Source organism: Lactuca virosa, chromosome 2, assembly GCF_052849685.1.
Source record: "Lactuca virosa cultivar CGN04683 chromosome 2, Lactuca_virosa_CGN04683_v6, whole genome shotgun sequence".
NCBI lineage: Eukaryota > Viridiplantae > Streptophyta > Magnoliopsida > Asterales > Asteraceae > Lactuca > Lactuca virosa.
In genome coordinates, this window is record NC_136427.1 from 173,333,901 (window position 1) to 173,351,146 (window position 17,246).

The 17,246-nt window shown below is 42.5% G+C and overlaps 1 protein-coding gene across 1 annotated transcript; it reads right to left on the reverse strand.

Moving 5' to 3' along the window:
- Window positions 1-13,925: 13,925 nt before the first annotated feature.
- On the reverse strand, window positions 13,926-15,270 carry LOC145156620 (thioredoxin-like 1-1, chloroplastic). The gene is made up of 3 exons (XM_079075913.1): window positions 14,743-15,270; window positions 14,502-14,666; window positions 13,926-14,418 (listed from the first exon to the last, which is right to left on the reverse strand). The coding sequence occupies exons 1-3, from the start codon at window positions 15,118-15,120 to the stop codon at window positions 14,149-14,151; spliced, it is 813 nt and encodes a 270-aa protein (XP_078932039.1). The 5' UTR covers window positions 15,121-15,270; the 3' UTR covers window positions 13,926-14,148.
- Between the last annotated feature and the right edge of the window lie 1,976 nt (window positions 15,271-17,246).

Here is a 17,246-nt window from a genome sequence, read left to right on the forward strand (position 1 = left end):
TCACACAAAATCACTCAAAAATGGTGCACACACTCACACAAAGCTCAAGCTCACTGATTAGGGTTTTCTGGACAATGGGAGATGATGAGGGAGGCCACAAAGGGGTGTTATGTTCTTTAAATAGGGTGCCAAACCCTTAAAATTAGGGTTTCATTCCGGCAGTCCTACTCGTCGAGTCGGGGCTTCCCAATTCGTCGAGTAGATTTCAAACCTCGCGTCCCTCTCCATCTCTACTCGACGAGTTTAGGGCTACCAACTCATCAAATTGCCTCGTGAAAATGAATAATTATTTAAATACGTACCAGGGACCTAGGCATTACAATTCCCCCCACCCCCCCCCCCCCACTTGTCTTAGACTTCTTCCTCGAAGTCTGCTGTCTCAAATAACTCTGGGTAGTGCTCCCTCATTTCCTCCTCGGTCTCCCAAGTCCACTCAGAGCCCTTGCGGTGCTGCCACTGCACCTTTACTATCTCAACCCTCTTTTTCCTTAGCTCCTTAGTCTTCTTGTCGATAATAGCTACCGGTTTCTCGATGTAATTCAGGCTATCATCAACTTGAATATCCTCTAAGGGTACCACTGCTGAGTCATCCACTAAGCACTTCCGCAACTGAGAAACATGGAAGGTGCTGTGGATGTGGCTGAGCTCTGCTGGAAGATCTAATCCGTAAGCAACCCGGCCCACCCGGGCTACAACCCTAAACGAACTGATGTACCTGGGACCCAGCTTGCCCCGTTTTGCTGAACCGGATGACACCCTTCTAAGGTGACACCTTCACGAGAACCATATCGCCCACCTGAAACTCCAAGTCTGAATGTCGCTTGTCGGCGTAGCTCTTCTGCCGACTTTGAGCAGTCTGGAGCCTGCTCTGGACCTGCTGGTTCCGCTCTGTAGTCTTGAGTACTACCTCAGTACTCCCCATGACTCTCTGACCGACCTCGCTCCATCAGATTGGGGTTCTACACATCCTCCCATAGAGCATCTCGAAGGGAGGCTGGTCTATGTTGGCGTGGTAGCTGTTGTTATACGAAAATTCCGCTAACGGAAGATACATATTCAAACTGCCACCGAAGTCCAAAACACCTGCACGAAGCATGTCCTCAAGAGTTTGAATCGTCCTCTCGCTCTCTCCGTCCGTCTGGGGGTGGAAAGCGGTGCTGAAGTGGAGACGAGTACCCATCTCGTCGTGAAACCGCTTCCATAATCTGGAAGTAAAACGGACATCTCGATCTGACACCACCGAGACAGGCACTCCATGTCGTGCCACTATTTCATGCACATAAATATCGGACAACTTCTCGGCCGATATGCTCTCCTGGATCGGGAGAAAATGGGCACTCTTGGTCAACCGATCCACGATGACCCATATTGAATCAACTCCACGTGCGGTCCTGGCAAGCTTAGTGATGAAATCCATAGTAATGTCCTCCCACTTCCACACAGGAATGTCTAACGGATGCATCTTTCCATGAGGCCTCTGGTGCACTGCCTTGACCTTCCTGCAGGTCAGGTATCTCTCTACGTACCAGGCTACATCCCGCTTCATGTAGGGCCACCAGTAATCGGGTCGAAGATCTCTGTACATCTTCGTCGCCCCGGGATGGATGGAGAACCTAGACATGTGGGCCTCATCCATCAACCCCTGCCGTACTCTGCCCCAGTATGGTACCCAGACGCTCCCATGCAGGGTCAGCAATCCACGGCTATCATAATCAAAGGAGGCCACTTCGCCTATGATATGCTCACACTTCCAGCGCTCTTCCTTCATACCATCAACCTGCGCCTCTTGGATCTGCTCCAGCAAGGGAGTAATCACTGTTATTCCCAGACAAATATCTCGTATCGGAGCCGCTACTGCCTTGCGGATCAGGGCATCAGCCACCATGTTGGCCATGCCCGGGTGGTAAAGGATCTCAAAATCATAGTCCTTCACCACATCTAACCACCGACGCTGCCTCATGTTCAGATTCGGCTGATCCATGAGTTACCTCAAGCTCTTGTGGTCCGTGTAATTGGTACAATGAACCCCATAGAGGTAGTGCCGCCAAAACTTGAGGACGAAAACCACAACCCCCAGCTCTAAATCATGTGTCAGATAGTTCACCTCGTGAGGCTTCAACTGCCTCAAAGCGTAAGCTATCACGTGACCTTGCTGCATCAAAACCGCACCCATTCCTATGATTGAAGCATCACAGTAAACTACAAAGTCGTCGACTCCCTCTGGCAAGGTCAAAATCGGTGCCTCGCATAACCGATGTCTGAGGGTCACGAAGGCTGCCTGCTGCTCAGGCCCCCAGCGGAATGCCACCGACTTCTTGGTCAGTCGGGTAAGCGGAACAACAATCTTGGATAAATCCTGAATGAATCTCCGGTAATAACCCGATAACCCTAGGAAACTCCGAATCTCAGTTGGAGAACTCGAAACCTCCCACTTCATCACGGCCTCTATCTTGGCCGGATCGACCAGAATACCCTTCTGGTTGACAAGGTGCCCCAGAAACTGCACTTCGTGTAACCAGAACTCACACTTGGAGAACTTTGTGAAAAGTCTCTCCCTCCTCAGAGCCTCCAGTACCTCCCTCAGGTGCTCCTCGTGCTGCTCCTGAGTCTTGAAGTAAACCAAGATATCATCTATGAAGACTATCACAGACCGATCCAGCATCGGTCTACACACGCGATTCATGAGGTCCATGAACGCGGCTGAAGCCTTGGTGAGCCCAAACAGCATCACCACAAACTCATAATGCCCATAGCGAGTCCTAAAAGCTATCTTCTGCACATCATCGTCCTTGAATCGCATCTGGTGATACCCTGACCGTAGATCAATCTTGGAGAACCAAGATGCTCCATGAAGCTGGTCGAACAAATCATCTATCCTCGGGAGTGGGTAACGGTTCTTCACTGTTACCTTGTTCAGCTCCCGATAGTCTATACACATGCAATGTGACCCGTCCTTCTTCCTCACAAATAGGATCAGGGCTCCCATGGCGAACTACTAGGCCTGATAAATCCCTTGTCTAGCAGCTCTTGCAGCTGCATAGACAACTCCTGCATCTCGGGAGGAGCCAACCGGTATGGTGCCTTGGTTATCGGAGCCGCACCAGGGACTAGGTCAATTCTGAACTCAACTTGTCTCTCCGGAGGTATCCCAGGCAGATCCTCTGGAAATACATCCGGGTACTCTCGCACGACCGGTACATCATCCACAGTCGCCTTACCCTTATCTTGGGTATCCGTGACATAGGCGACATAGCCTGCGCAACCCTGCTGAAGATAGCGCCTCGCTCTAGCTGCCGAACAAAGAGTCGGTCCACTCTGCGGCCTCTCACCTTGAATCACTAATTCTCCTCCACTAGGAGTCCGAACCCTCACTAGCTGCAGCTCGCAGTCTATCACTTCTCCATTCGGACTCAACCACTCTATGCCCACGATAACCTTATTCCCTCGCAGGGGAATAGGAACCAAGTGTACTGAAAACTGCTCATCGAACAACCATAGTGTACATCCCCGATGAACCCTCACAACTCTGACGATCCTGTCATCCGCTATCTCAACATCCAAGCGACACAAATGATCGGGTAGCCCCCGAGTCAAACAATACCAGAGCAGAGATACCGTTCACAAGGAACGATCCTATAACAAAAACATATAACATAAGCAATAACCAATAAACATAAAGGGATAAGGAGAAGATACATACCCGTCACCACGTCAGGAGCTGCTCGTGTCTCCTCTGCACTAAGCTGAAAAACCCTGCTCCGTGTCGTAGGCGCCTCAGCCCGGCCCTGACGGCCATTTGTAATCCTCAATGTGGCAGGAGAAGGTGCTGCCACCTTCCCTATTGCTGCTAAACTCGGGCATTGGGACCGCTTGTGTCCTCTCTGATTGCACAGAAAGCAAATCAGATCTGATGATGTCGTAGTGGTGGTGGTGGTAGCTGTGCAATATCTGCTCACATGACCAGTTCGGCCGCACTTGAAGCAACCCAAACTCCCCACCTTGCACGTTCCCTCGTGCATCTTGCCGTATTTTCCACAACAGTCGCGGCTCTGCTGGCTCCTAGATCTATGATCTGATACCTTGGGCTTCTTGCCCGTATTCCCTGACTGAACCCCCTCTGGTTTCCTCTTCTTCTCTATCTCCAAATCCAACTCCCTCTCTCGAGCCCTAGCAATCATGTCTTCCAGTGTCTTGCAGCTGGATCGACTCACAAACTGGCCGATATCACTCCGCAACATCTCATGATATGGGGTTTTTTCATATCCTCGTCCGCCGTATACCGCGGAACGAGAAGGGCCCTCTCCCTGAACATAGCGGTGATCTTGGTCACCGTCTCAGTCGTCTGATGTAGATCTTAGAAATCTCTAGCAAGCTACTGCACCTCTATCACAGGTGCAAACTCGGTCCTGAACCAGGCTGAAAAGTCACTCCAGGTCATCGCATCTAGGGATGCATCATCACCAATGGTATGTCCGACCTCCTCCCACCAGTCACGTGATCTGTCCTTCACAAGACAAGAGGAAAGTCGGACCTTGTCCCCCTCGGGACATCTGCTCGTACGGAACGCGTTGGAGACATCAGCCAACCATCTGCTACTAGAAATGGGTTCCTTAGCCCCCATGATAATTTGGAGCTCCGCAAGCTCTGAACTCCCTGAATGTCATCGTACGGGCCCCTAGCATGGCCGCCATCTCAGTTCGGAAGGCACTCAACCTCTCGTTAAGAATCTCCAGGATACCCTCCTTGACCGTACCAAAGATCACAGGAGTCTGGTCTAGTATGTTGCGTGTGATCTCAGAGAAGATGAACTCCCTCGTCTAGTCGTCTAGCGGCCCGACTCTAGAGCCCGAGCCTGATCCCTCACCAGCCCCTGAACTGCCAACTGGTCTAGTGCGTAGTACCACCATTCTGAAAATACACCATAAAAATCATCAGAAACTTATCATACTCGAGGGATCTAACATATTACAAGTTCTCTGGATTCGTCTAAGCCTTCCTTGATTCGAGTACAGATCCTCTGCTTTCAGTAGTACGGGCCCATACTACCTTCCACGTCTATCCGTACTTTCCTCAAGTACTGGCTTGACTTCACCAAGTCCCTTCTACTACTACTGCTTCACGCGCTAATGTCATCCTAGGCATGCCCTAGGGTAATCACCATCCCACTCTCCACCATCAGCTGCATAAGAAGTCCCTGCTATCTCTCCCTAGCTAGCTCGCGAATACCATTACATATCGCTAAGACTAGATCATTCTTCGAATGAAAGGTCCTACCCCACAACGGTTAGACTCAAACGAGAGCTGTGAAATAAGGCTAGACCTAACCTTCTGGAATTATTTAGTCCTCGTAATATGTAACTTAACATATTCATTTACTAGTTAGTTAGAGATAACTAGAACTCCTAAAAGCACAAAGCACGCAGCATTTGAGCATTGAGTAAACATAATCAAACATATCTCATTCAGGCCACCCCTGACTAATATGTACTAGCATGCAGTTCGTAAAGCTCATTCACATATACATGCACATAAGGCATCCTCCCTAGATCCTTAGCCCTAATCTAGCACGCAATTCTAAACACATAAAGCAGGCATACAAGGCATCCTTCCTAGATCCTTAACCCTAATCTAGCATGTTGATCACATAATCATATCATATCAAAATAACTTGTATAGATAGTTTGGGAGACTTACTTGAGCTCGGCTGATTGCATGCACCACACCCTTTTCTCTTTTTCTCAAAGTTCATTTTATAAAAATGATTTTCCTTTTCAAAATTTTCATACCAATTCCTCAGTTTGAGTTCAGATACACCCGAGAGTGTGCCAGAATCCCTCAAACCAAGGCTCTGATACCAACTTGTAACATCCCAAAAATACAGTCCAAAATTTTCGTTTTAAACCATTAGAGAAACCATAATTAATGTTTGATGATAAAATTATAAGTCGTCATAATCTCAAAACATCATATCAAAACCAGTATCAATGTATCCAAAATCACATATAAAAATATCAAAGTAAAAATCCCAGACTAAAAGCTGTGGTGTATGCCATGCGATCATCCCGAGTCCTTCCCTTTGCTAGTGGAAGTACCTGAAACCAAAACTGAAAACCGTAAGCACGAAGCTTAGTGAGCTCCCTAAACTACCACATACCATACACATATCATATAACATAACTTTGGAACTCTGCCCAGCTGCATCGGGACGAACCCGACATCGGCTTACCCGGCATCGGGCCCCACCCGACATTAGACCGCGTCTGGCATCGGGCCCCGCCTGGCATCGAGCTTGCCCCTGCATCAGACCGAAATTCGGCATACATACAACATATCATATAACAAAATCACATAACATAAGCATATAAACATTCCTCGGGCTTGCCCCGGCATCAGATCGGAGTCTGGGACATATAACACATATATAAGCTAAACATTCATCGGGCTTACCCCGACATCGGATCGAAGCCCGAAACACATAACACATAACATATAAACTAAACATTCATCGGGCTTGCCCCGACATCGGACCGAAGTCCGGAACACATAACACATAACATATAAGCTAAACATTCATCGGGCTTGCCCCGACATTGGAGCAAAGCCCGGAACACATAAAACATAACATGCAAGAATCACAAAGACATCAAGCATACATAAACGTTCCTCGGGACCACCTCGGCATCGGATCGCAATCCGGAAAGCATATAACCTAAATCGGGCCCTGCCCGGCATCGGACCGTAGTCCGGAACTACTAACATCTAAACGGGCCGACATTGTGGCCGTAGACCCGTTCCTACTGGAGAAAACTCACCTCGTAAGTTGTCTGCTAAAATCTTGTGTGAGGAATCTCTACTGGCTGCTCCAACGACTCCCCAGCTATCAATAACATGATACACTTAGTCAAAAATCTGTAATTCTTCTTAGGGTAAAATGACCATTTTACCCCTGGTCAAAGTCAACCATCTGGTCAAAGTCAACAGGTTGGTTGACCCAACTCGCCGAGTTGATCTATCAACTCGCCGAGTCCTATAACTCAAGATCTCTAAAATCGTGATCCAACTCGCTGAGTCACTCCCTGACTCACCGAGTTCCCTGTCTACCCATAGTCGCGGTTAGACGAGTCCACTCGTCGAGTCAGCCTTAGACTCGTCGAGTTCTACCTAATCAGAGTCGGGACAACCCGTCTCAACTTGTCGAGTCCTTCCGTGGACTCGTCGATTTTTTCAGTCTTCGAGTCCTAATCATGTCCAACTTGCTGAGTCATTTCCTAGACTCAACGAGTTCACTCAGAACCAGGAAAGGTTGGGGGACCACGACCTGACTCACCGAGTCGTATGAACAACTCGTCGAGTCCCCCAAAATCTTAATCCATTCCGTCGATTTCAGCTGGGTTCATTGCCTCCAAAACATAGATTTGGACCCCTAAGGTCCTTATGTTATGTAAAGCTTCTACTTTACATGCATGCATGGGGTTTTTAGCTCAAAAGGTCCAAAAAGGTGGCTCATAAGGTGCATGGGACTTCCATGGCCATAAAATTGGCACCTTTATGCCATGGAGTCCCTCAAGGACCTAGATCTGCAGTGGATACACCAACTCATGCTTGCACTCATGAATGGTTCAGTTGGTGATGATCATCTGCATGATTGTACTTTAGTTGGTGATGAGATTCCAAGAGGGAGGTTCAAGGTCCGGTTCAAGTAAGGGTACTGGGCCAATTAGCAAGCAGATTGCGCGAATTCATCACGTCGGAGATTACCCGCGGTGTTTTGGAGAAGATTCATGTGATCATTGGTTCGGTCAAGGAAGGGTTTTAAGAGATTTTGGATGAGCACTTGGGAGCGTTCTGTGCTGAAGATATGGCTATCGTTGGAGCTCACACTCTTTCTTTCCGGGAGTTTCGTGCTCATGGAACTCCTACATTTCATGGGTAAAGGGACCCCATTGTCAGTAGGAGGTGGTTAACGGATATAGCTAATGCGTTCAGGACGAGTTTTGACCTGATGAGACGAAGGTCAGTAGGAGGTGGTTAACGGATATAGCTAATGCGTTGGTCCTGTCTATGGAGGAGCCACATCGTATTCGGAATCAGGAGAAGGTAGGCTATGGGATACCGGGTAGGATATGAGACTGGAGTGGGTCTTGTGTCATTCAATCTTTTAGTAGTGGATTTGGTGCCAATATGGATCGGGTAATTTTGATCAGTTGAGGCTTTCGTTCTGAGGTCGTGTGGGGTGACTGTGCGGGTGTCTTTTGGCTCAGCAATCGGGTAGGAATCCAACGTTATAGATAGTTGGCAGACAAGTTGGGACCAGAGAGGTCTCGGTCGCTTCTGGAAAGCATCTAGGGGCATTGGGATGTTTTGGGCAGTATTAGTGATTCGGATTTCGTGTATGTATAGTAGCTTGTTGTTCGGGAAATGCTAATTCGCTTGCAGTAGATTAAATAATCTCAGAATGGTTGATTTGATTCTGTTGCGCAGCTCTCGTATGAGTCTAACCGTTGCAGGGGTGAATCTCTACTCGAAGGGTTATCTAAGCCTCCTGTCAAGAATAAGTGTTCTGCAGTTGTATATGATCAATGATTTTGTTCCTTCAAAGCATCAAGATAATCTGGGGTGGAAGTATTCTGTTTAGTCTGGGCTTCTTACGGAATTGGTTGGATAGTGGTTCAGAGTGGGTGGTCTGACAAGAAGTCAGGTCAATTTGAGGTCCCGAGTTTCAGTAAAGGTAGAAGTGGTTTTTCTGCAAGGGTTTAAGGCTCGTTCTTCTTCGGGTTTAGTGAGTTCCGCTAAAGTTGGTTTCATTTGCCTTCATAAGGCTATAGTATTCTCGGGTTGTGGTGGTGCTGCTCAAATTTTTTGGCGTGTCGAGAAAGGTAAGAACGGATTTCGAGGACAAAATCTAAGGAAGTGGGGCAGAGTTGTAACATTCGAAATCTTGAAGAGAAAATAACCCTATTTCTAGGTCAACTCGACTAGTTTGAGGGACCAACTCGACGTGTTGAAGATGGAAGAATCACAGGAATTAAATGAACCAACTCGACGAGTTGAGGAGCCTCAACTCGGCGAGTTGGCAGCTGGGAAGTAAAACCCTAATTTTTAGGGTCTTTCACCCTATTTAAAGGCCTTAAGTCCTTTTTTTGGCCTCCTTATCAGCCTCCATTGTTATCAAAACCCTAAAACGAGTTGTAGCCTCCATTGTCAAGTTTTTGAACCTTGGATGGAAGTTTGGTGTTCATTTTGCGTATTGTGAAGGAAGTAAGAGATCTTGAAGTTTCTAGCTTGGAGAAGGAAGTCTTGGATCTAGAATCACTCCATTTCTTGCAGTCAGTTTAAGTTACCAAGTTCATACCTTGATTTGTAGTTGATTAGATCTCCTCATTTTGGGTTTTGTTGTGTTTTGGGCTCTTTTTGGGGATGATGATGGAGTGAAGTAATTTAAGGAGTTCTTCTTTCAGATCTGAGTTGGTTTTGGTACCCTTGAGCTTAAAGGTGCAAACTTTATGAGGATTTTGGTGTCATGCATGCATTAAGTCAATTATTAAGTCCATTCTCAACTTAAGAGCTTCATTTAGATATGCATGAACGTAAAATTGGCAACTTTACGTGGTTTTCCAGCTCAAGGAATTCAGATCTATGATTTGGAGTCATGTCCTTATGGGTTAGATGCTTAATGTATTAAGATGTTGGGTCTCGGGCGAGTTCGACGAGTTGGTTGGTCAACTCGGCGAGTTGTTTTGGTTTTCCCCGTTTGTAAGTTGATGTAGAACTCGGCGAGTTGAGTAGACAACTCGGCGAGTGGGGTCGATATGGATTATGGATCTTGTCCTTTCGATTTATGTCTTGGAACAAGTTTATCCCAAGGGGTACTTGAGGTAATCTAAATTGTATTAAGGGAATTATGGGCTTAGTATAAGGCCCGTATGGGGTTGGACCCAATTTGCAAAATTGGGCCATTAGTGGGTTTTTGTGGATCTAGTAGTTTCTGGTATATTTGGGCTTGAGTTATTAATAGGCCATCGGGATACAAAGTGTTTGGAGTAGAAAGATTGGTTGGGCCTTAAGGCAAGGCCATGTAAGGAGTTGGGCCCAAATTTGGAAAATTGGGCCACTGGTTGATTAGTGGGCCTTTGGGCCTTTCAGATTATAGTTGGGTCATAGATTTGGATAAGGCTAGATTGGGAGAAAAATGGTCCGTTTACGCCAGGTATGGAATTGTGGTTATGGATTTGAGCCAAATTGCTAATTGGGTGTATTGTTGGTTTTGATAGTTCGGGAAGTTGTCAGGGCAGTAGCTAGGGATTCTTTCAGTGAGCTTCTGCAGTGCGAGGTGAGTCTTCTCACTATATCCATGGGTTGAAGGCACCAATGCCAACCCATTATGTGTTATGTGGTATGCTAGTTGTTTCTGTGATATGTGGTATGCTGGTTGTCTCGGTGATACTTGCATAGAAGACCCCGGGGGGAGCCTGTGGCGTTTGGATATCAGACCATGGGAGGAGCCCATGGCATTCCAGGTAAAGACCATGGGGGGATCCCATGACATATCAGATAAAGACCATGGGGGAGCCCATGGAAACTATATGTATGTTGCATGATATTCTGTGGTTGTATGTTGTGTGGTACTTTGGGGATTCACTAAGCTTCGTGCTTATGGTTTTCAGTTTATGTTTCACGTACTCCGGTTCCCAAATGAAGGAGCTCGGGGCGATTGCAGTGCACACACCACATGTTTCCGCCTTCTATGAATTACTCTGATTTGATGATGTTTTACTAAACCTTAGTTACCTTGGTTTAGGGGAATGGCATGTATTAACAACTTATCGATCTAAAAACCAAAAAATTTATGCCTTGATTTTTGGGTTGTTACAATGCTAGCCCAAGGATCAAGCAACAACTCCTCCCCATCCTTGGAATCACTCTCTGGACCATTTGTAAGTCCTCAAGTTTCCATCTTGATGATTCTTTGGTTATAGATCTAGCTTTATTAGCTTGTTTTGGTCCATAAGTGATGTTGGTTCGTTTGATATGATAAAGGTTTCAACTTTATGACTCTCCTGAGTCCTATGAGCAAAATATTTTGTAGATCTATACTTTGGTTGGGATTCTTAGCCTTGCATGAGTTTTGGTCACCTTTTGCCCTTTTTGACCTAAAAATGGAATCTAGACATGCAATGGGAATGCATGTCTATAAAGCACCCAAATTTATGTTAGATCTGGTATTAGAAACTCCTCTAGAGTTGGTGACTAAGGAATTTGAGGAAAAGTTCTTAATGGTTAATACCATGTCATGATTTTGCCTTTATTAGACCTGTGATTGGAGATCTTTTCTTATTGAAGTGTCTTAATGGATAAAGTTGGAAAGTTTATCGATTAAGGCGTTGAGAAGGAGTAGAGCTGGGTTTTTGCATTGGATTTATTTCTGCATTTTGGGTTTATAAAATTATTTAATGATTTTTTAAAAAAATAAGAATAGTAAATAGACCCAGTTGAATATTAAAGAACTGGGCTATAAATTAAAAGAAGAACGATCTTGTGATTTGTAATAGAATCTGGTTTCTACATGAAAACTAGGTTGTATGGCCACACAAAATCTATCAAGGTATGGAAAATAAAACCCGGTTTAACATATGGGCACCGGGATTTCTTTCACTTATTGTGAAACCGAATCCCATTGAGTTTTCCCCATAGGACTCGCTGAACATAAGACTCAGTTGAAAACTAGGTTTTATTAAGCTTTTAACCGGGTTTTATAAGCCTTTTTGTAGTAGTGATGTACATTAATTTGATAACGTATTTTAGTCAAGAGTAATGTACTTGGTTTGATCATATTTCCTAGTTGAGAAAGAAATTTAGAGACAATTAAGGAGATTTGGGAAGAAATTTGGATATTTTAAGAGAATTTCACAAGAAATTGTCGTGAAATCAAAACTAAGGCCCCGTTTGATAGTTGCTGACTGAGAAAGCGCTGACTGGGAAAGGTCTGTCTGGGTAAGAAATCCTGATTGAGTAAGAAATCATGTTGTTTGATTGTCAATCTGACTGCATGTGCCGACTAATGAAAATGACCATTTTACCCTTTCAACAATAATCAACAAAGGGATGAATTCACCAAGAACATAATCAGCAAAATCAGTAAACATATAAATTTATCAACATCATCAGCAAATGATCATATCAACAGCAAACATGAAGTGAACAACAACCAAATCAATTGCAAATGCAAATGATCATATCAACAGCAAACATGAAGTGAACAAAAACCAAATCAATTGCAAATTCGAAACATTTATCAATCTCAACAGCAAAAGTCAAAAGTTCAACAGGAAAAAAAAAACTTTCAACAACAATAGAACATTCAAAGTTCAACAGGAAAAAACTTTCAACAACAATGGAACATTCAGCAAAAATTGAAACAACAACAATTTAAACAACAAAAATCGATACAAATATCAGAAATAATTGCAGAAATCGATGCAAAAATCGGGAATAATGGATGAAATCGATGCAGAAATCGAGAATAATGGATGAAATCGATGCAGAAATCGAGATAGCAACAATCGTTTATGGTAGAAATCGGAACTATTATCAGATGAGGAGGGAGAAATCGATGCTTACCTGATGAGACGAGGAGGAACTTCGATCGGTGCTTGCTAGACGATTCTTGCTGGTTGCGAGAGAAGGAAGGCGTTGTGTTAGGGCAAGGGTAACGGGATGGAAACGTTTCTTGCTTTCCTCAGTCAGCCGACATTCAATTCCTTTCCCTGTCAGATGCTTATTTCCGAGTTAGATGGATAAAGTTCTTATATCAAACACATATTGTTGACCGAGTCAGCCCAATAGGTCTGACCCAACTCGGTCAGTTGAAAAACAAACGGGGCCTAACAGTTTATCATTATATCATACCGGAGGTAGTTCCTCTGAAATTTTCATAAATCATGAAATTAATATTAGTTCACAAACACTAAGTTCTAACTAAGTTATCAAATTTATTTTCTGTCAGGTTGTTACTTTGCAAATTTAATATTAGTTTATGAGACTATTTAAAAGAAAGAAAGAAAAAAATGATCATTTTAACAAAAAGTTAGGAAATATAATAATTCAGTCATGTCTCTTCATCAAGAATTTCTAATAAAGACTAAGGTCGAGAGGTATACCCACCACGAACCCGATCGTGGTCTAGGTGGCCACGAAAATTTATCAAGCACACCAGTACGTGGTTTCGTGGTGGTCCGTGTTCATGGTGTTTCGTGTTGGCGACGACGAATCCAAACGACCAATCGTAGACCTTTTCTCTTTTTGACCGTTTAACGGTCATTTTCAAGTTTCTAATTTTTTTTTTTACAAACTCAATACTTATAAATAAAACCCTCATTTTTCATCAAATTTTACACCTTCATTCTCTAAAAACCTTCATTTTTCACCAAAAACATATGGATTTCTTTAAGAATTTTGACTTGAATGATGATGGAGAATTCATCTCGACCTTTTTCAACGTTGTGCAACACCTTCAGAAGAAAGTTCTAATTTTTCTTCCTTATGTTTGTTTGTTTTTTTAATTATAGGTTATTTAAGTAATGTACTTTTTTTAAATTCTAGGTTAATTAAGTAATGTAATTTGAAGTTGTATTTTTACTTTTATAATTAATGAAAAACTAGTTAAAAAAAATTAATGTTTTTTTTAAAAAAAAATGTAATTTTATTGTATTTTTGAATTAAAAATAAAAAAACGATGTGGAGTCGAATGGAGTGGTTAGTGGTGGGTATCACATAGGTTTAGTTGTAGTTAGTGGTGATGACATGCATCCACCATTATAATCGGATAATGCAAATATAAACACAATTCATGTTTCTTTCTATTCTATTCGCAACCCAATCCAAAACAAAACATTAGCCCCGTGGCTAACGGTTTGCATATCCCATCTAAATATAATAGGAATCGAAACATTCCAATTATGAGTCGGGTAATTAAGTTAACCTTCTATATATACACACCACAACCACATATATTACAGACAAATAAGAAATGCCTATTTACATCACTTCCTTCTTCCAAAACAAAAACAAAGTAGAATGGCAACACCAACCACACGATACACTTCCTCTTCTTACTATTTTAATTACAAAACCAACAACACCATATCGTACTCATTGCCCCCAAGAAACCAGGGTCCTGTCCTTATCATCTTCGGATACCGGCTTCAGAGGACCAGGAAGAGGAAGACTTGATTCTGGTACTAATAGTGGCACTGATACTGAAACTATCCGTTGTGGCTGATTTGGTTTTGGACCATAAGTGAAAGATAGGTCCCTATTAGAACCAAGTGCCAACAGTTCTTTCTCCTCTAACCCTTTTGCAGGGCCCAAGCTACAACGATCAGTCGTGTGCTTTGCTAAAGCATCTTTAAATTTCTTGATCTGCATGATATATAACAATACTTGTTTGTTTAGCATTTACATTAACAAAAACGAGAAAAACGGTGAAATTAAAAAGAACAAACCGTGGCATTGGTGCAACTAAAGCCGCAAACACGACCTTCGGCCCCTCTATAAAAACGAAAGAATGGAAGAACATGAACGTTGAGGCTATAACACATGGACTTATGCTCCTCGTAGTTCACCTGTAAAAACTGTACGTCGGGATTCATCTCCGCCAATTGACATATCTACAATCACCACAAACTAAACATCAATATCTATTCATCGTATTCATATAAATATATTGAAAATATATAAGGGTACCTTGGGATGAAGAGCTCTACAACCTCCACAACCAGGTGAGAAGAAATCAACGATGACCAGCTTATCACCTGCATTTAGTAGAGAGTTGACGAGATCCTCTGCTCCGGTCACCTCCTTCATGTTCGGTTTAAGCCCTTTCTCCCACCATTTTAAAGCTTTTCCGATGCCAATACCTCTTTGTTGACCTCCGACAACCGTTCTCCGGTCAATAGTTTTAGTGCTGGCTGATGATCGGATGGTGGAAGATGCTCTCAGGTTTGAAAAGGCTGGCATCTGAATCATCACCGGCGAAACTTTCTTGAATCTATCACATGCGTTATCATTATTGCAGGCTGAAAACTTAAAACTTCTACTAATCTTCCCTATGACATCAACCATTTTTTCTGTTCTGCTTTATTTGATTTCCCCAGGTGAAATTGGTTCGGGAAGATGGGTTTTAGAGCTTCAAAACGAAGATTCAGAAAATGAGGTTTTGGATTGTGTACTCACCTGATACGTGTAAGAATGAGGAGGCTTGAGGGAATTTGAAGAAATTATCTGGGGTTGTTGCTTTCTTAAATTTCTTTCAAACGACGTCATGCTTTGTTTTTTAGAATCTTGATTTTTCGCCGTCTACCATGTCGATAAGATCCGACGGCAGTAATGGATGCCACTCATGCCACTCTGCTTTAGCATGTCGATAGGATCAATGGCAGTAACCAGTGCCACTCCTTTTGTACCAAGTCGATAAGATCTGAGGGCAGTAACTGCTGCCACGCCATAAGCCTATAGTTCTAATTTTGAACCTTGTATTTCTCATAATATTGAACTTTTAGTCTTTCATGTTTCAAAACCTTCACTTAACTTGAGTTCACGTAACAGCATCCACAATACAGTCACTGGTCAATTGTGTTGCTTATTCTTTTTGAAGTTGTTTTTTTAAGCTAAAGTATTTAAGAATAACATTACATAAACATTAAATAACTAACCATCATATTTTGCTTCTACTACGTCACACAACAATTGATAATACGCTTTGAAGATTATAATCATACGATTATTACAGGTTTAGGTAAAAGTTTGGTTTTTTTTTTCAAAGAAATTTAGGTTCACAAAAGAAAAAAAAATCAAAATGTAAGGTATTTATGAAATAGACTCTTTTTTTATAAATGAGGGACTACTTAAATGGGCAAGTACCCATTAGATCTCGGGTCTCAAATAATATATTTGTAAGGGTTATTGTTATAAAAAAATCATAAACTTCATCTTTTAGGTTTAATGATGGGTTTTGATACAAAATATAAGTGTGTTTTTCATAAAAAACCGTAATGAAAATCTTATAAAAATAACAAGTTTATTTTTAAATTTATAACAAAACCCAACAATATAGGATCCATTTACAGATGTTAGAATGATATTAAAAACAACCAAATAATGCTTTAGAGTGACAACCTTTGAAACATGTGAACCCACTTGGTTTTTAGGTGTTGAGGAAGATAAAAAAATCAAACGGTATGATTTTCTCTACAAGTATCCACCATGAAGATAAGGCACTTGGAATGTTAGTTTCTTTTTGCATTCTTGAGTGGCTTAAGCCTTAAGTACTTAACTCAAATAAGCACTAAAGGATACAACTCAACATGGCTTCTAATCACCAACACTTAACTTCAAAAGGAAATATGGAGAAACCACAGGAAGCTACGGATTTCTAGAGAAGAAGGGGAGAAAAGATGCACTTGAACAACTAGCCAAAATTCATGTAAGACACACTTTTATAGTCTCATGCAAGGTAAGGCTTGACATTAAAATACTATAAAGTATTGATAGCCTTGAGGAGTATGGGAGACATGGTATGAAGGTTGACAAGCAACATCCACTCCTTTATATAAACCTTCGGCCATACCTAGATAAAGAAGAAGGATTTTTTAAATTTTATAAACTCAAAGTTTATAACATGTAAACTTTTTCTTTAGGTAAAAGAAAAAAGGATTCAATTAGTCCAAAAGGTTGTGCATGACTTATTAATTCATACCATATGAAATAATAACTAGTTATACTCTCTTATAATTATTATTTTCACAAAATAAAAAAATTATTCCCTAATTAAATACAAGAATCATATATTATTAGCAATATCACTCAATAATGATTCTTGGGCATATAGATTCAACAATCTCCCACTTGCACAAGATTAATTACAGACTGACATAGACAGTAGTTAGCGTCTAGCAACGGGCTACTGCCCTAACAATATATGAAGGGTGCCATCTCATCAACAACCAATTCTAGGAGCTCTAAACTATAACTGTTACTAAATTTGTGGTATCAGTTATTCATTTGTCTCAAACATCATGTTGAACAAGAGATATGGATTGCCATCAATCTCATTTAGTGTTCAACTTTTAGTAAGACCTTAGATGTCTAACTCTCAACGAATAAGAGGGAACAAATCTCATCTTGACTACATACGCCTTTCATGTAGTTCATGTCATACCCAATGATGGCCCTTATGAATACCTTTTACG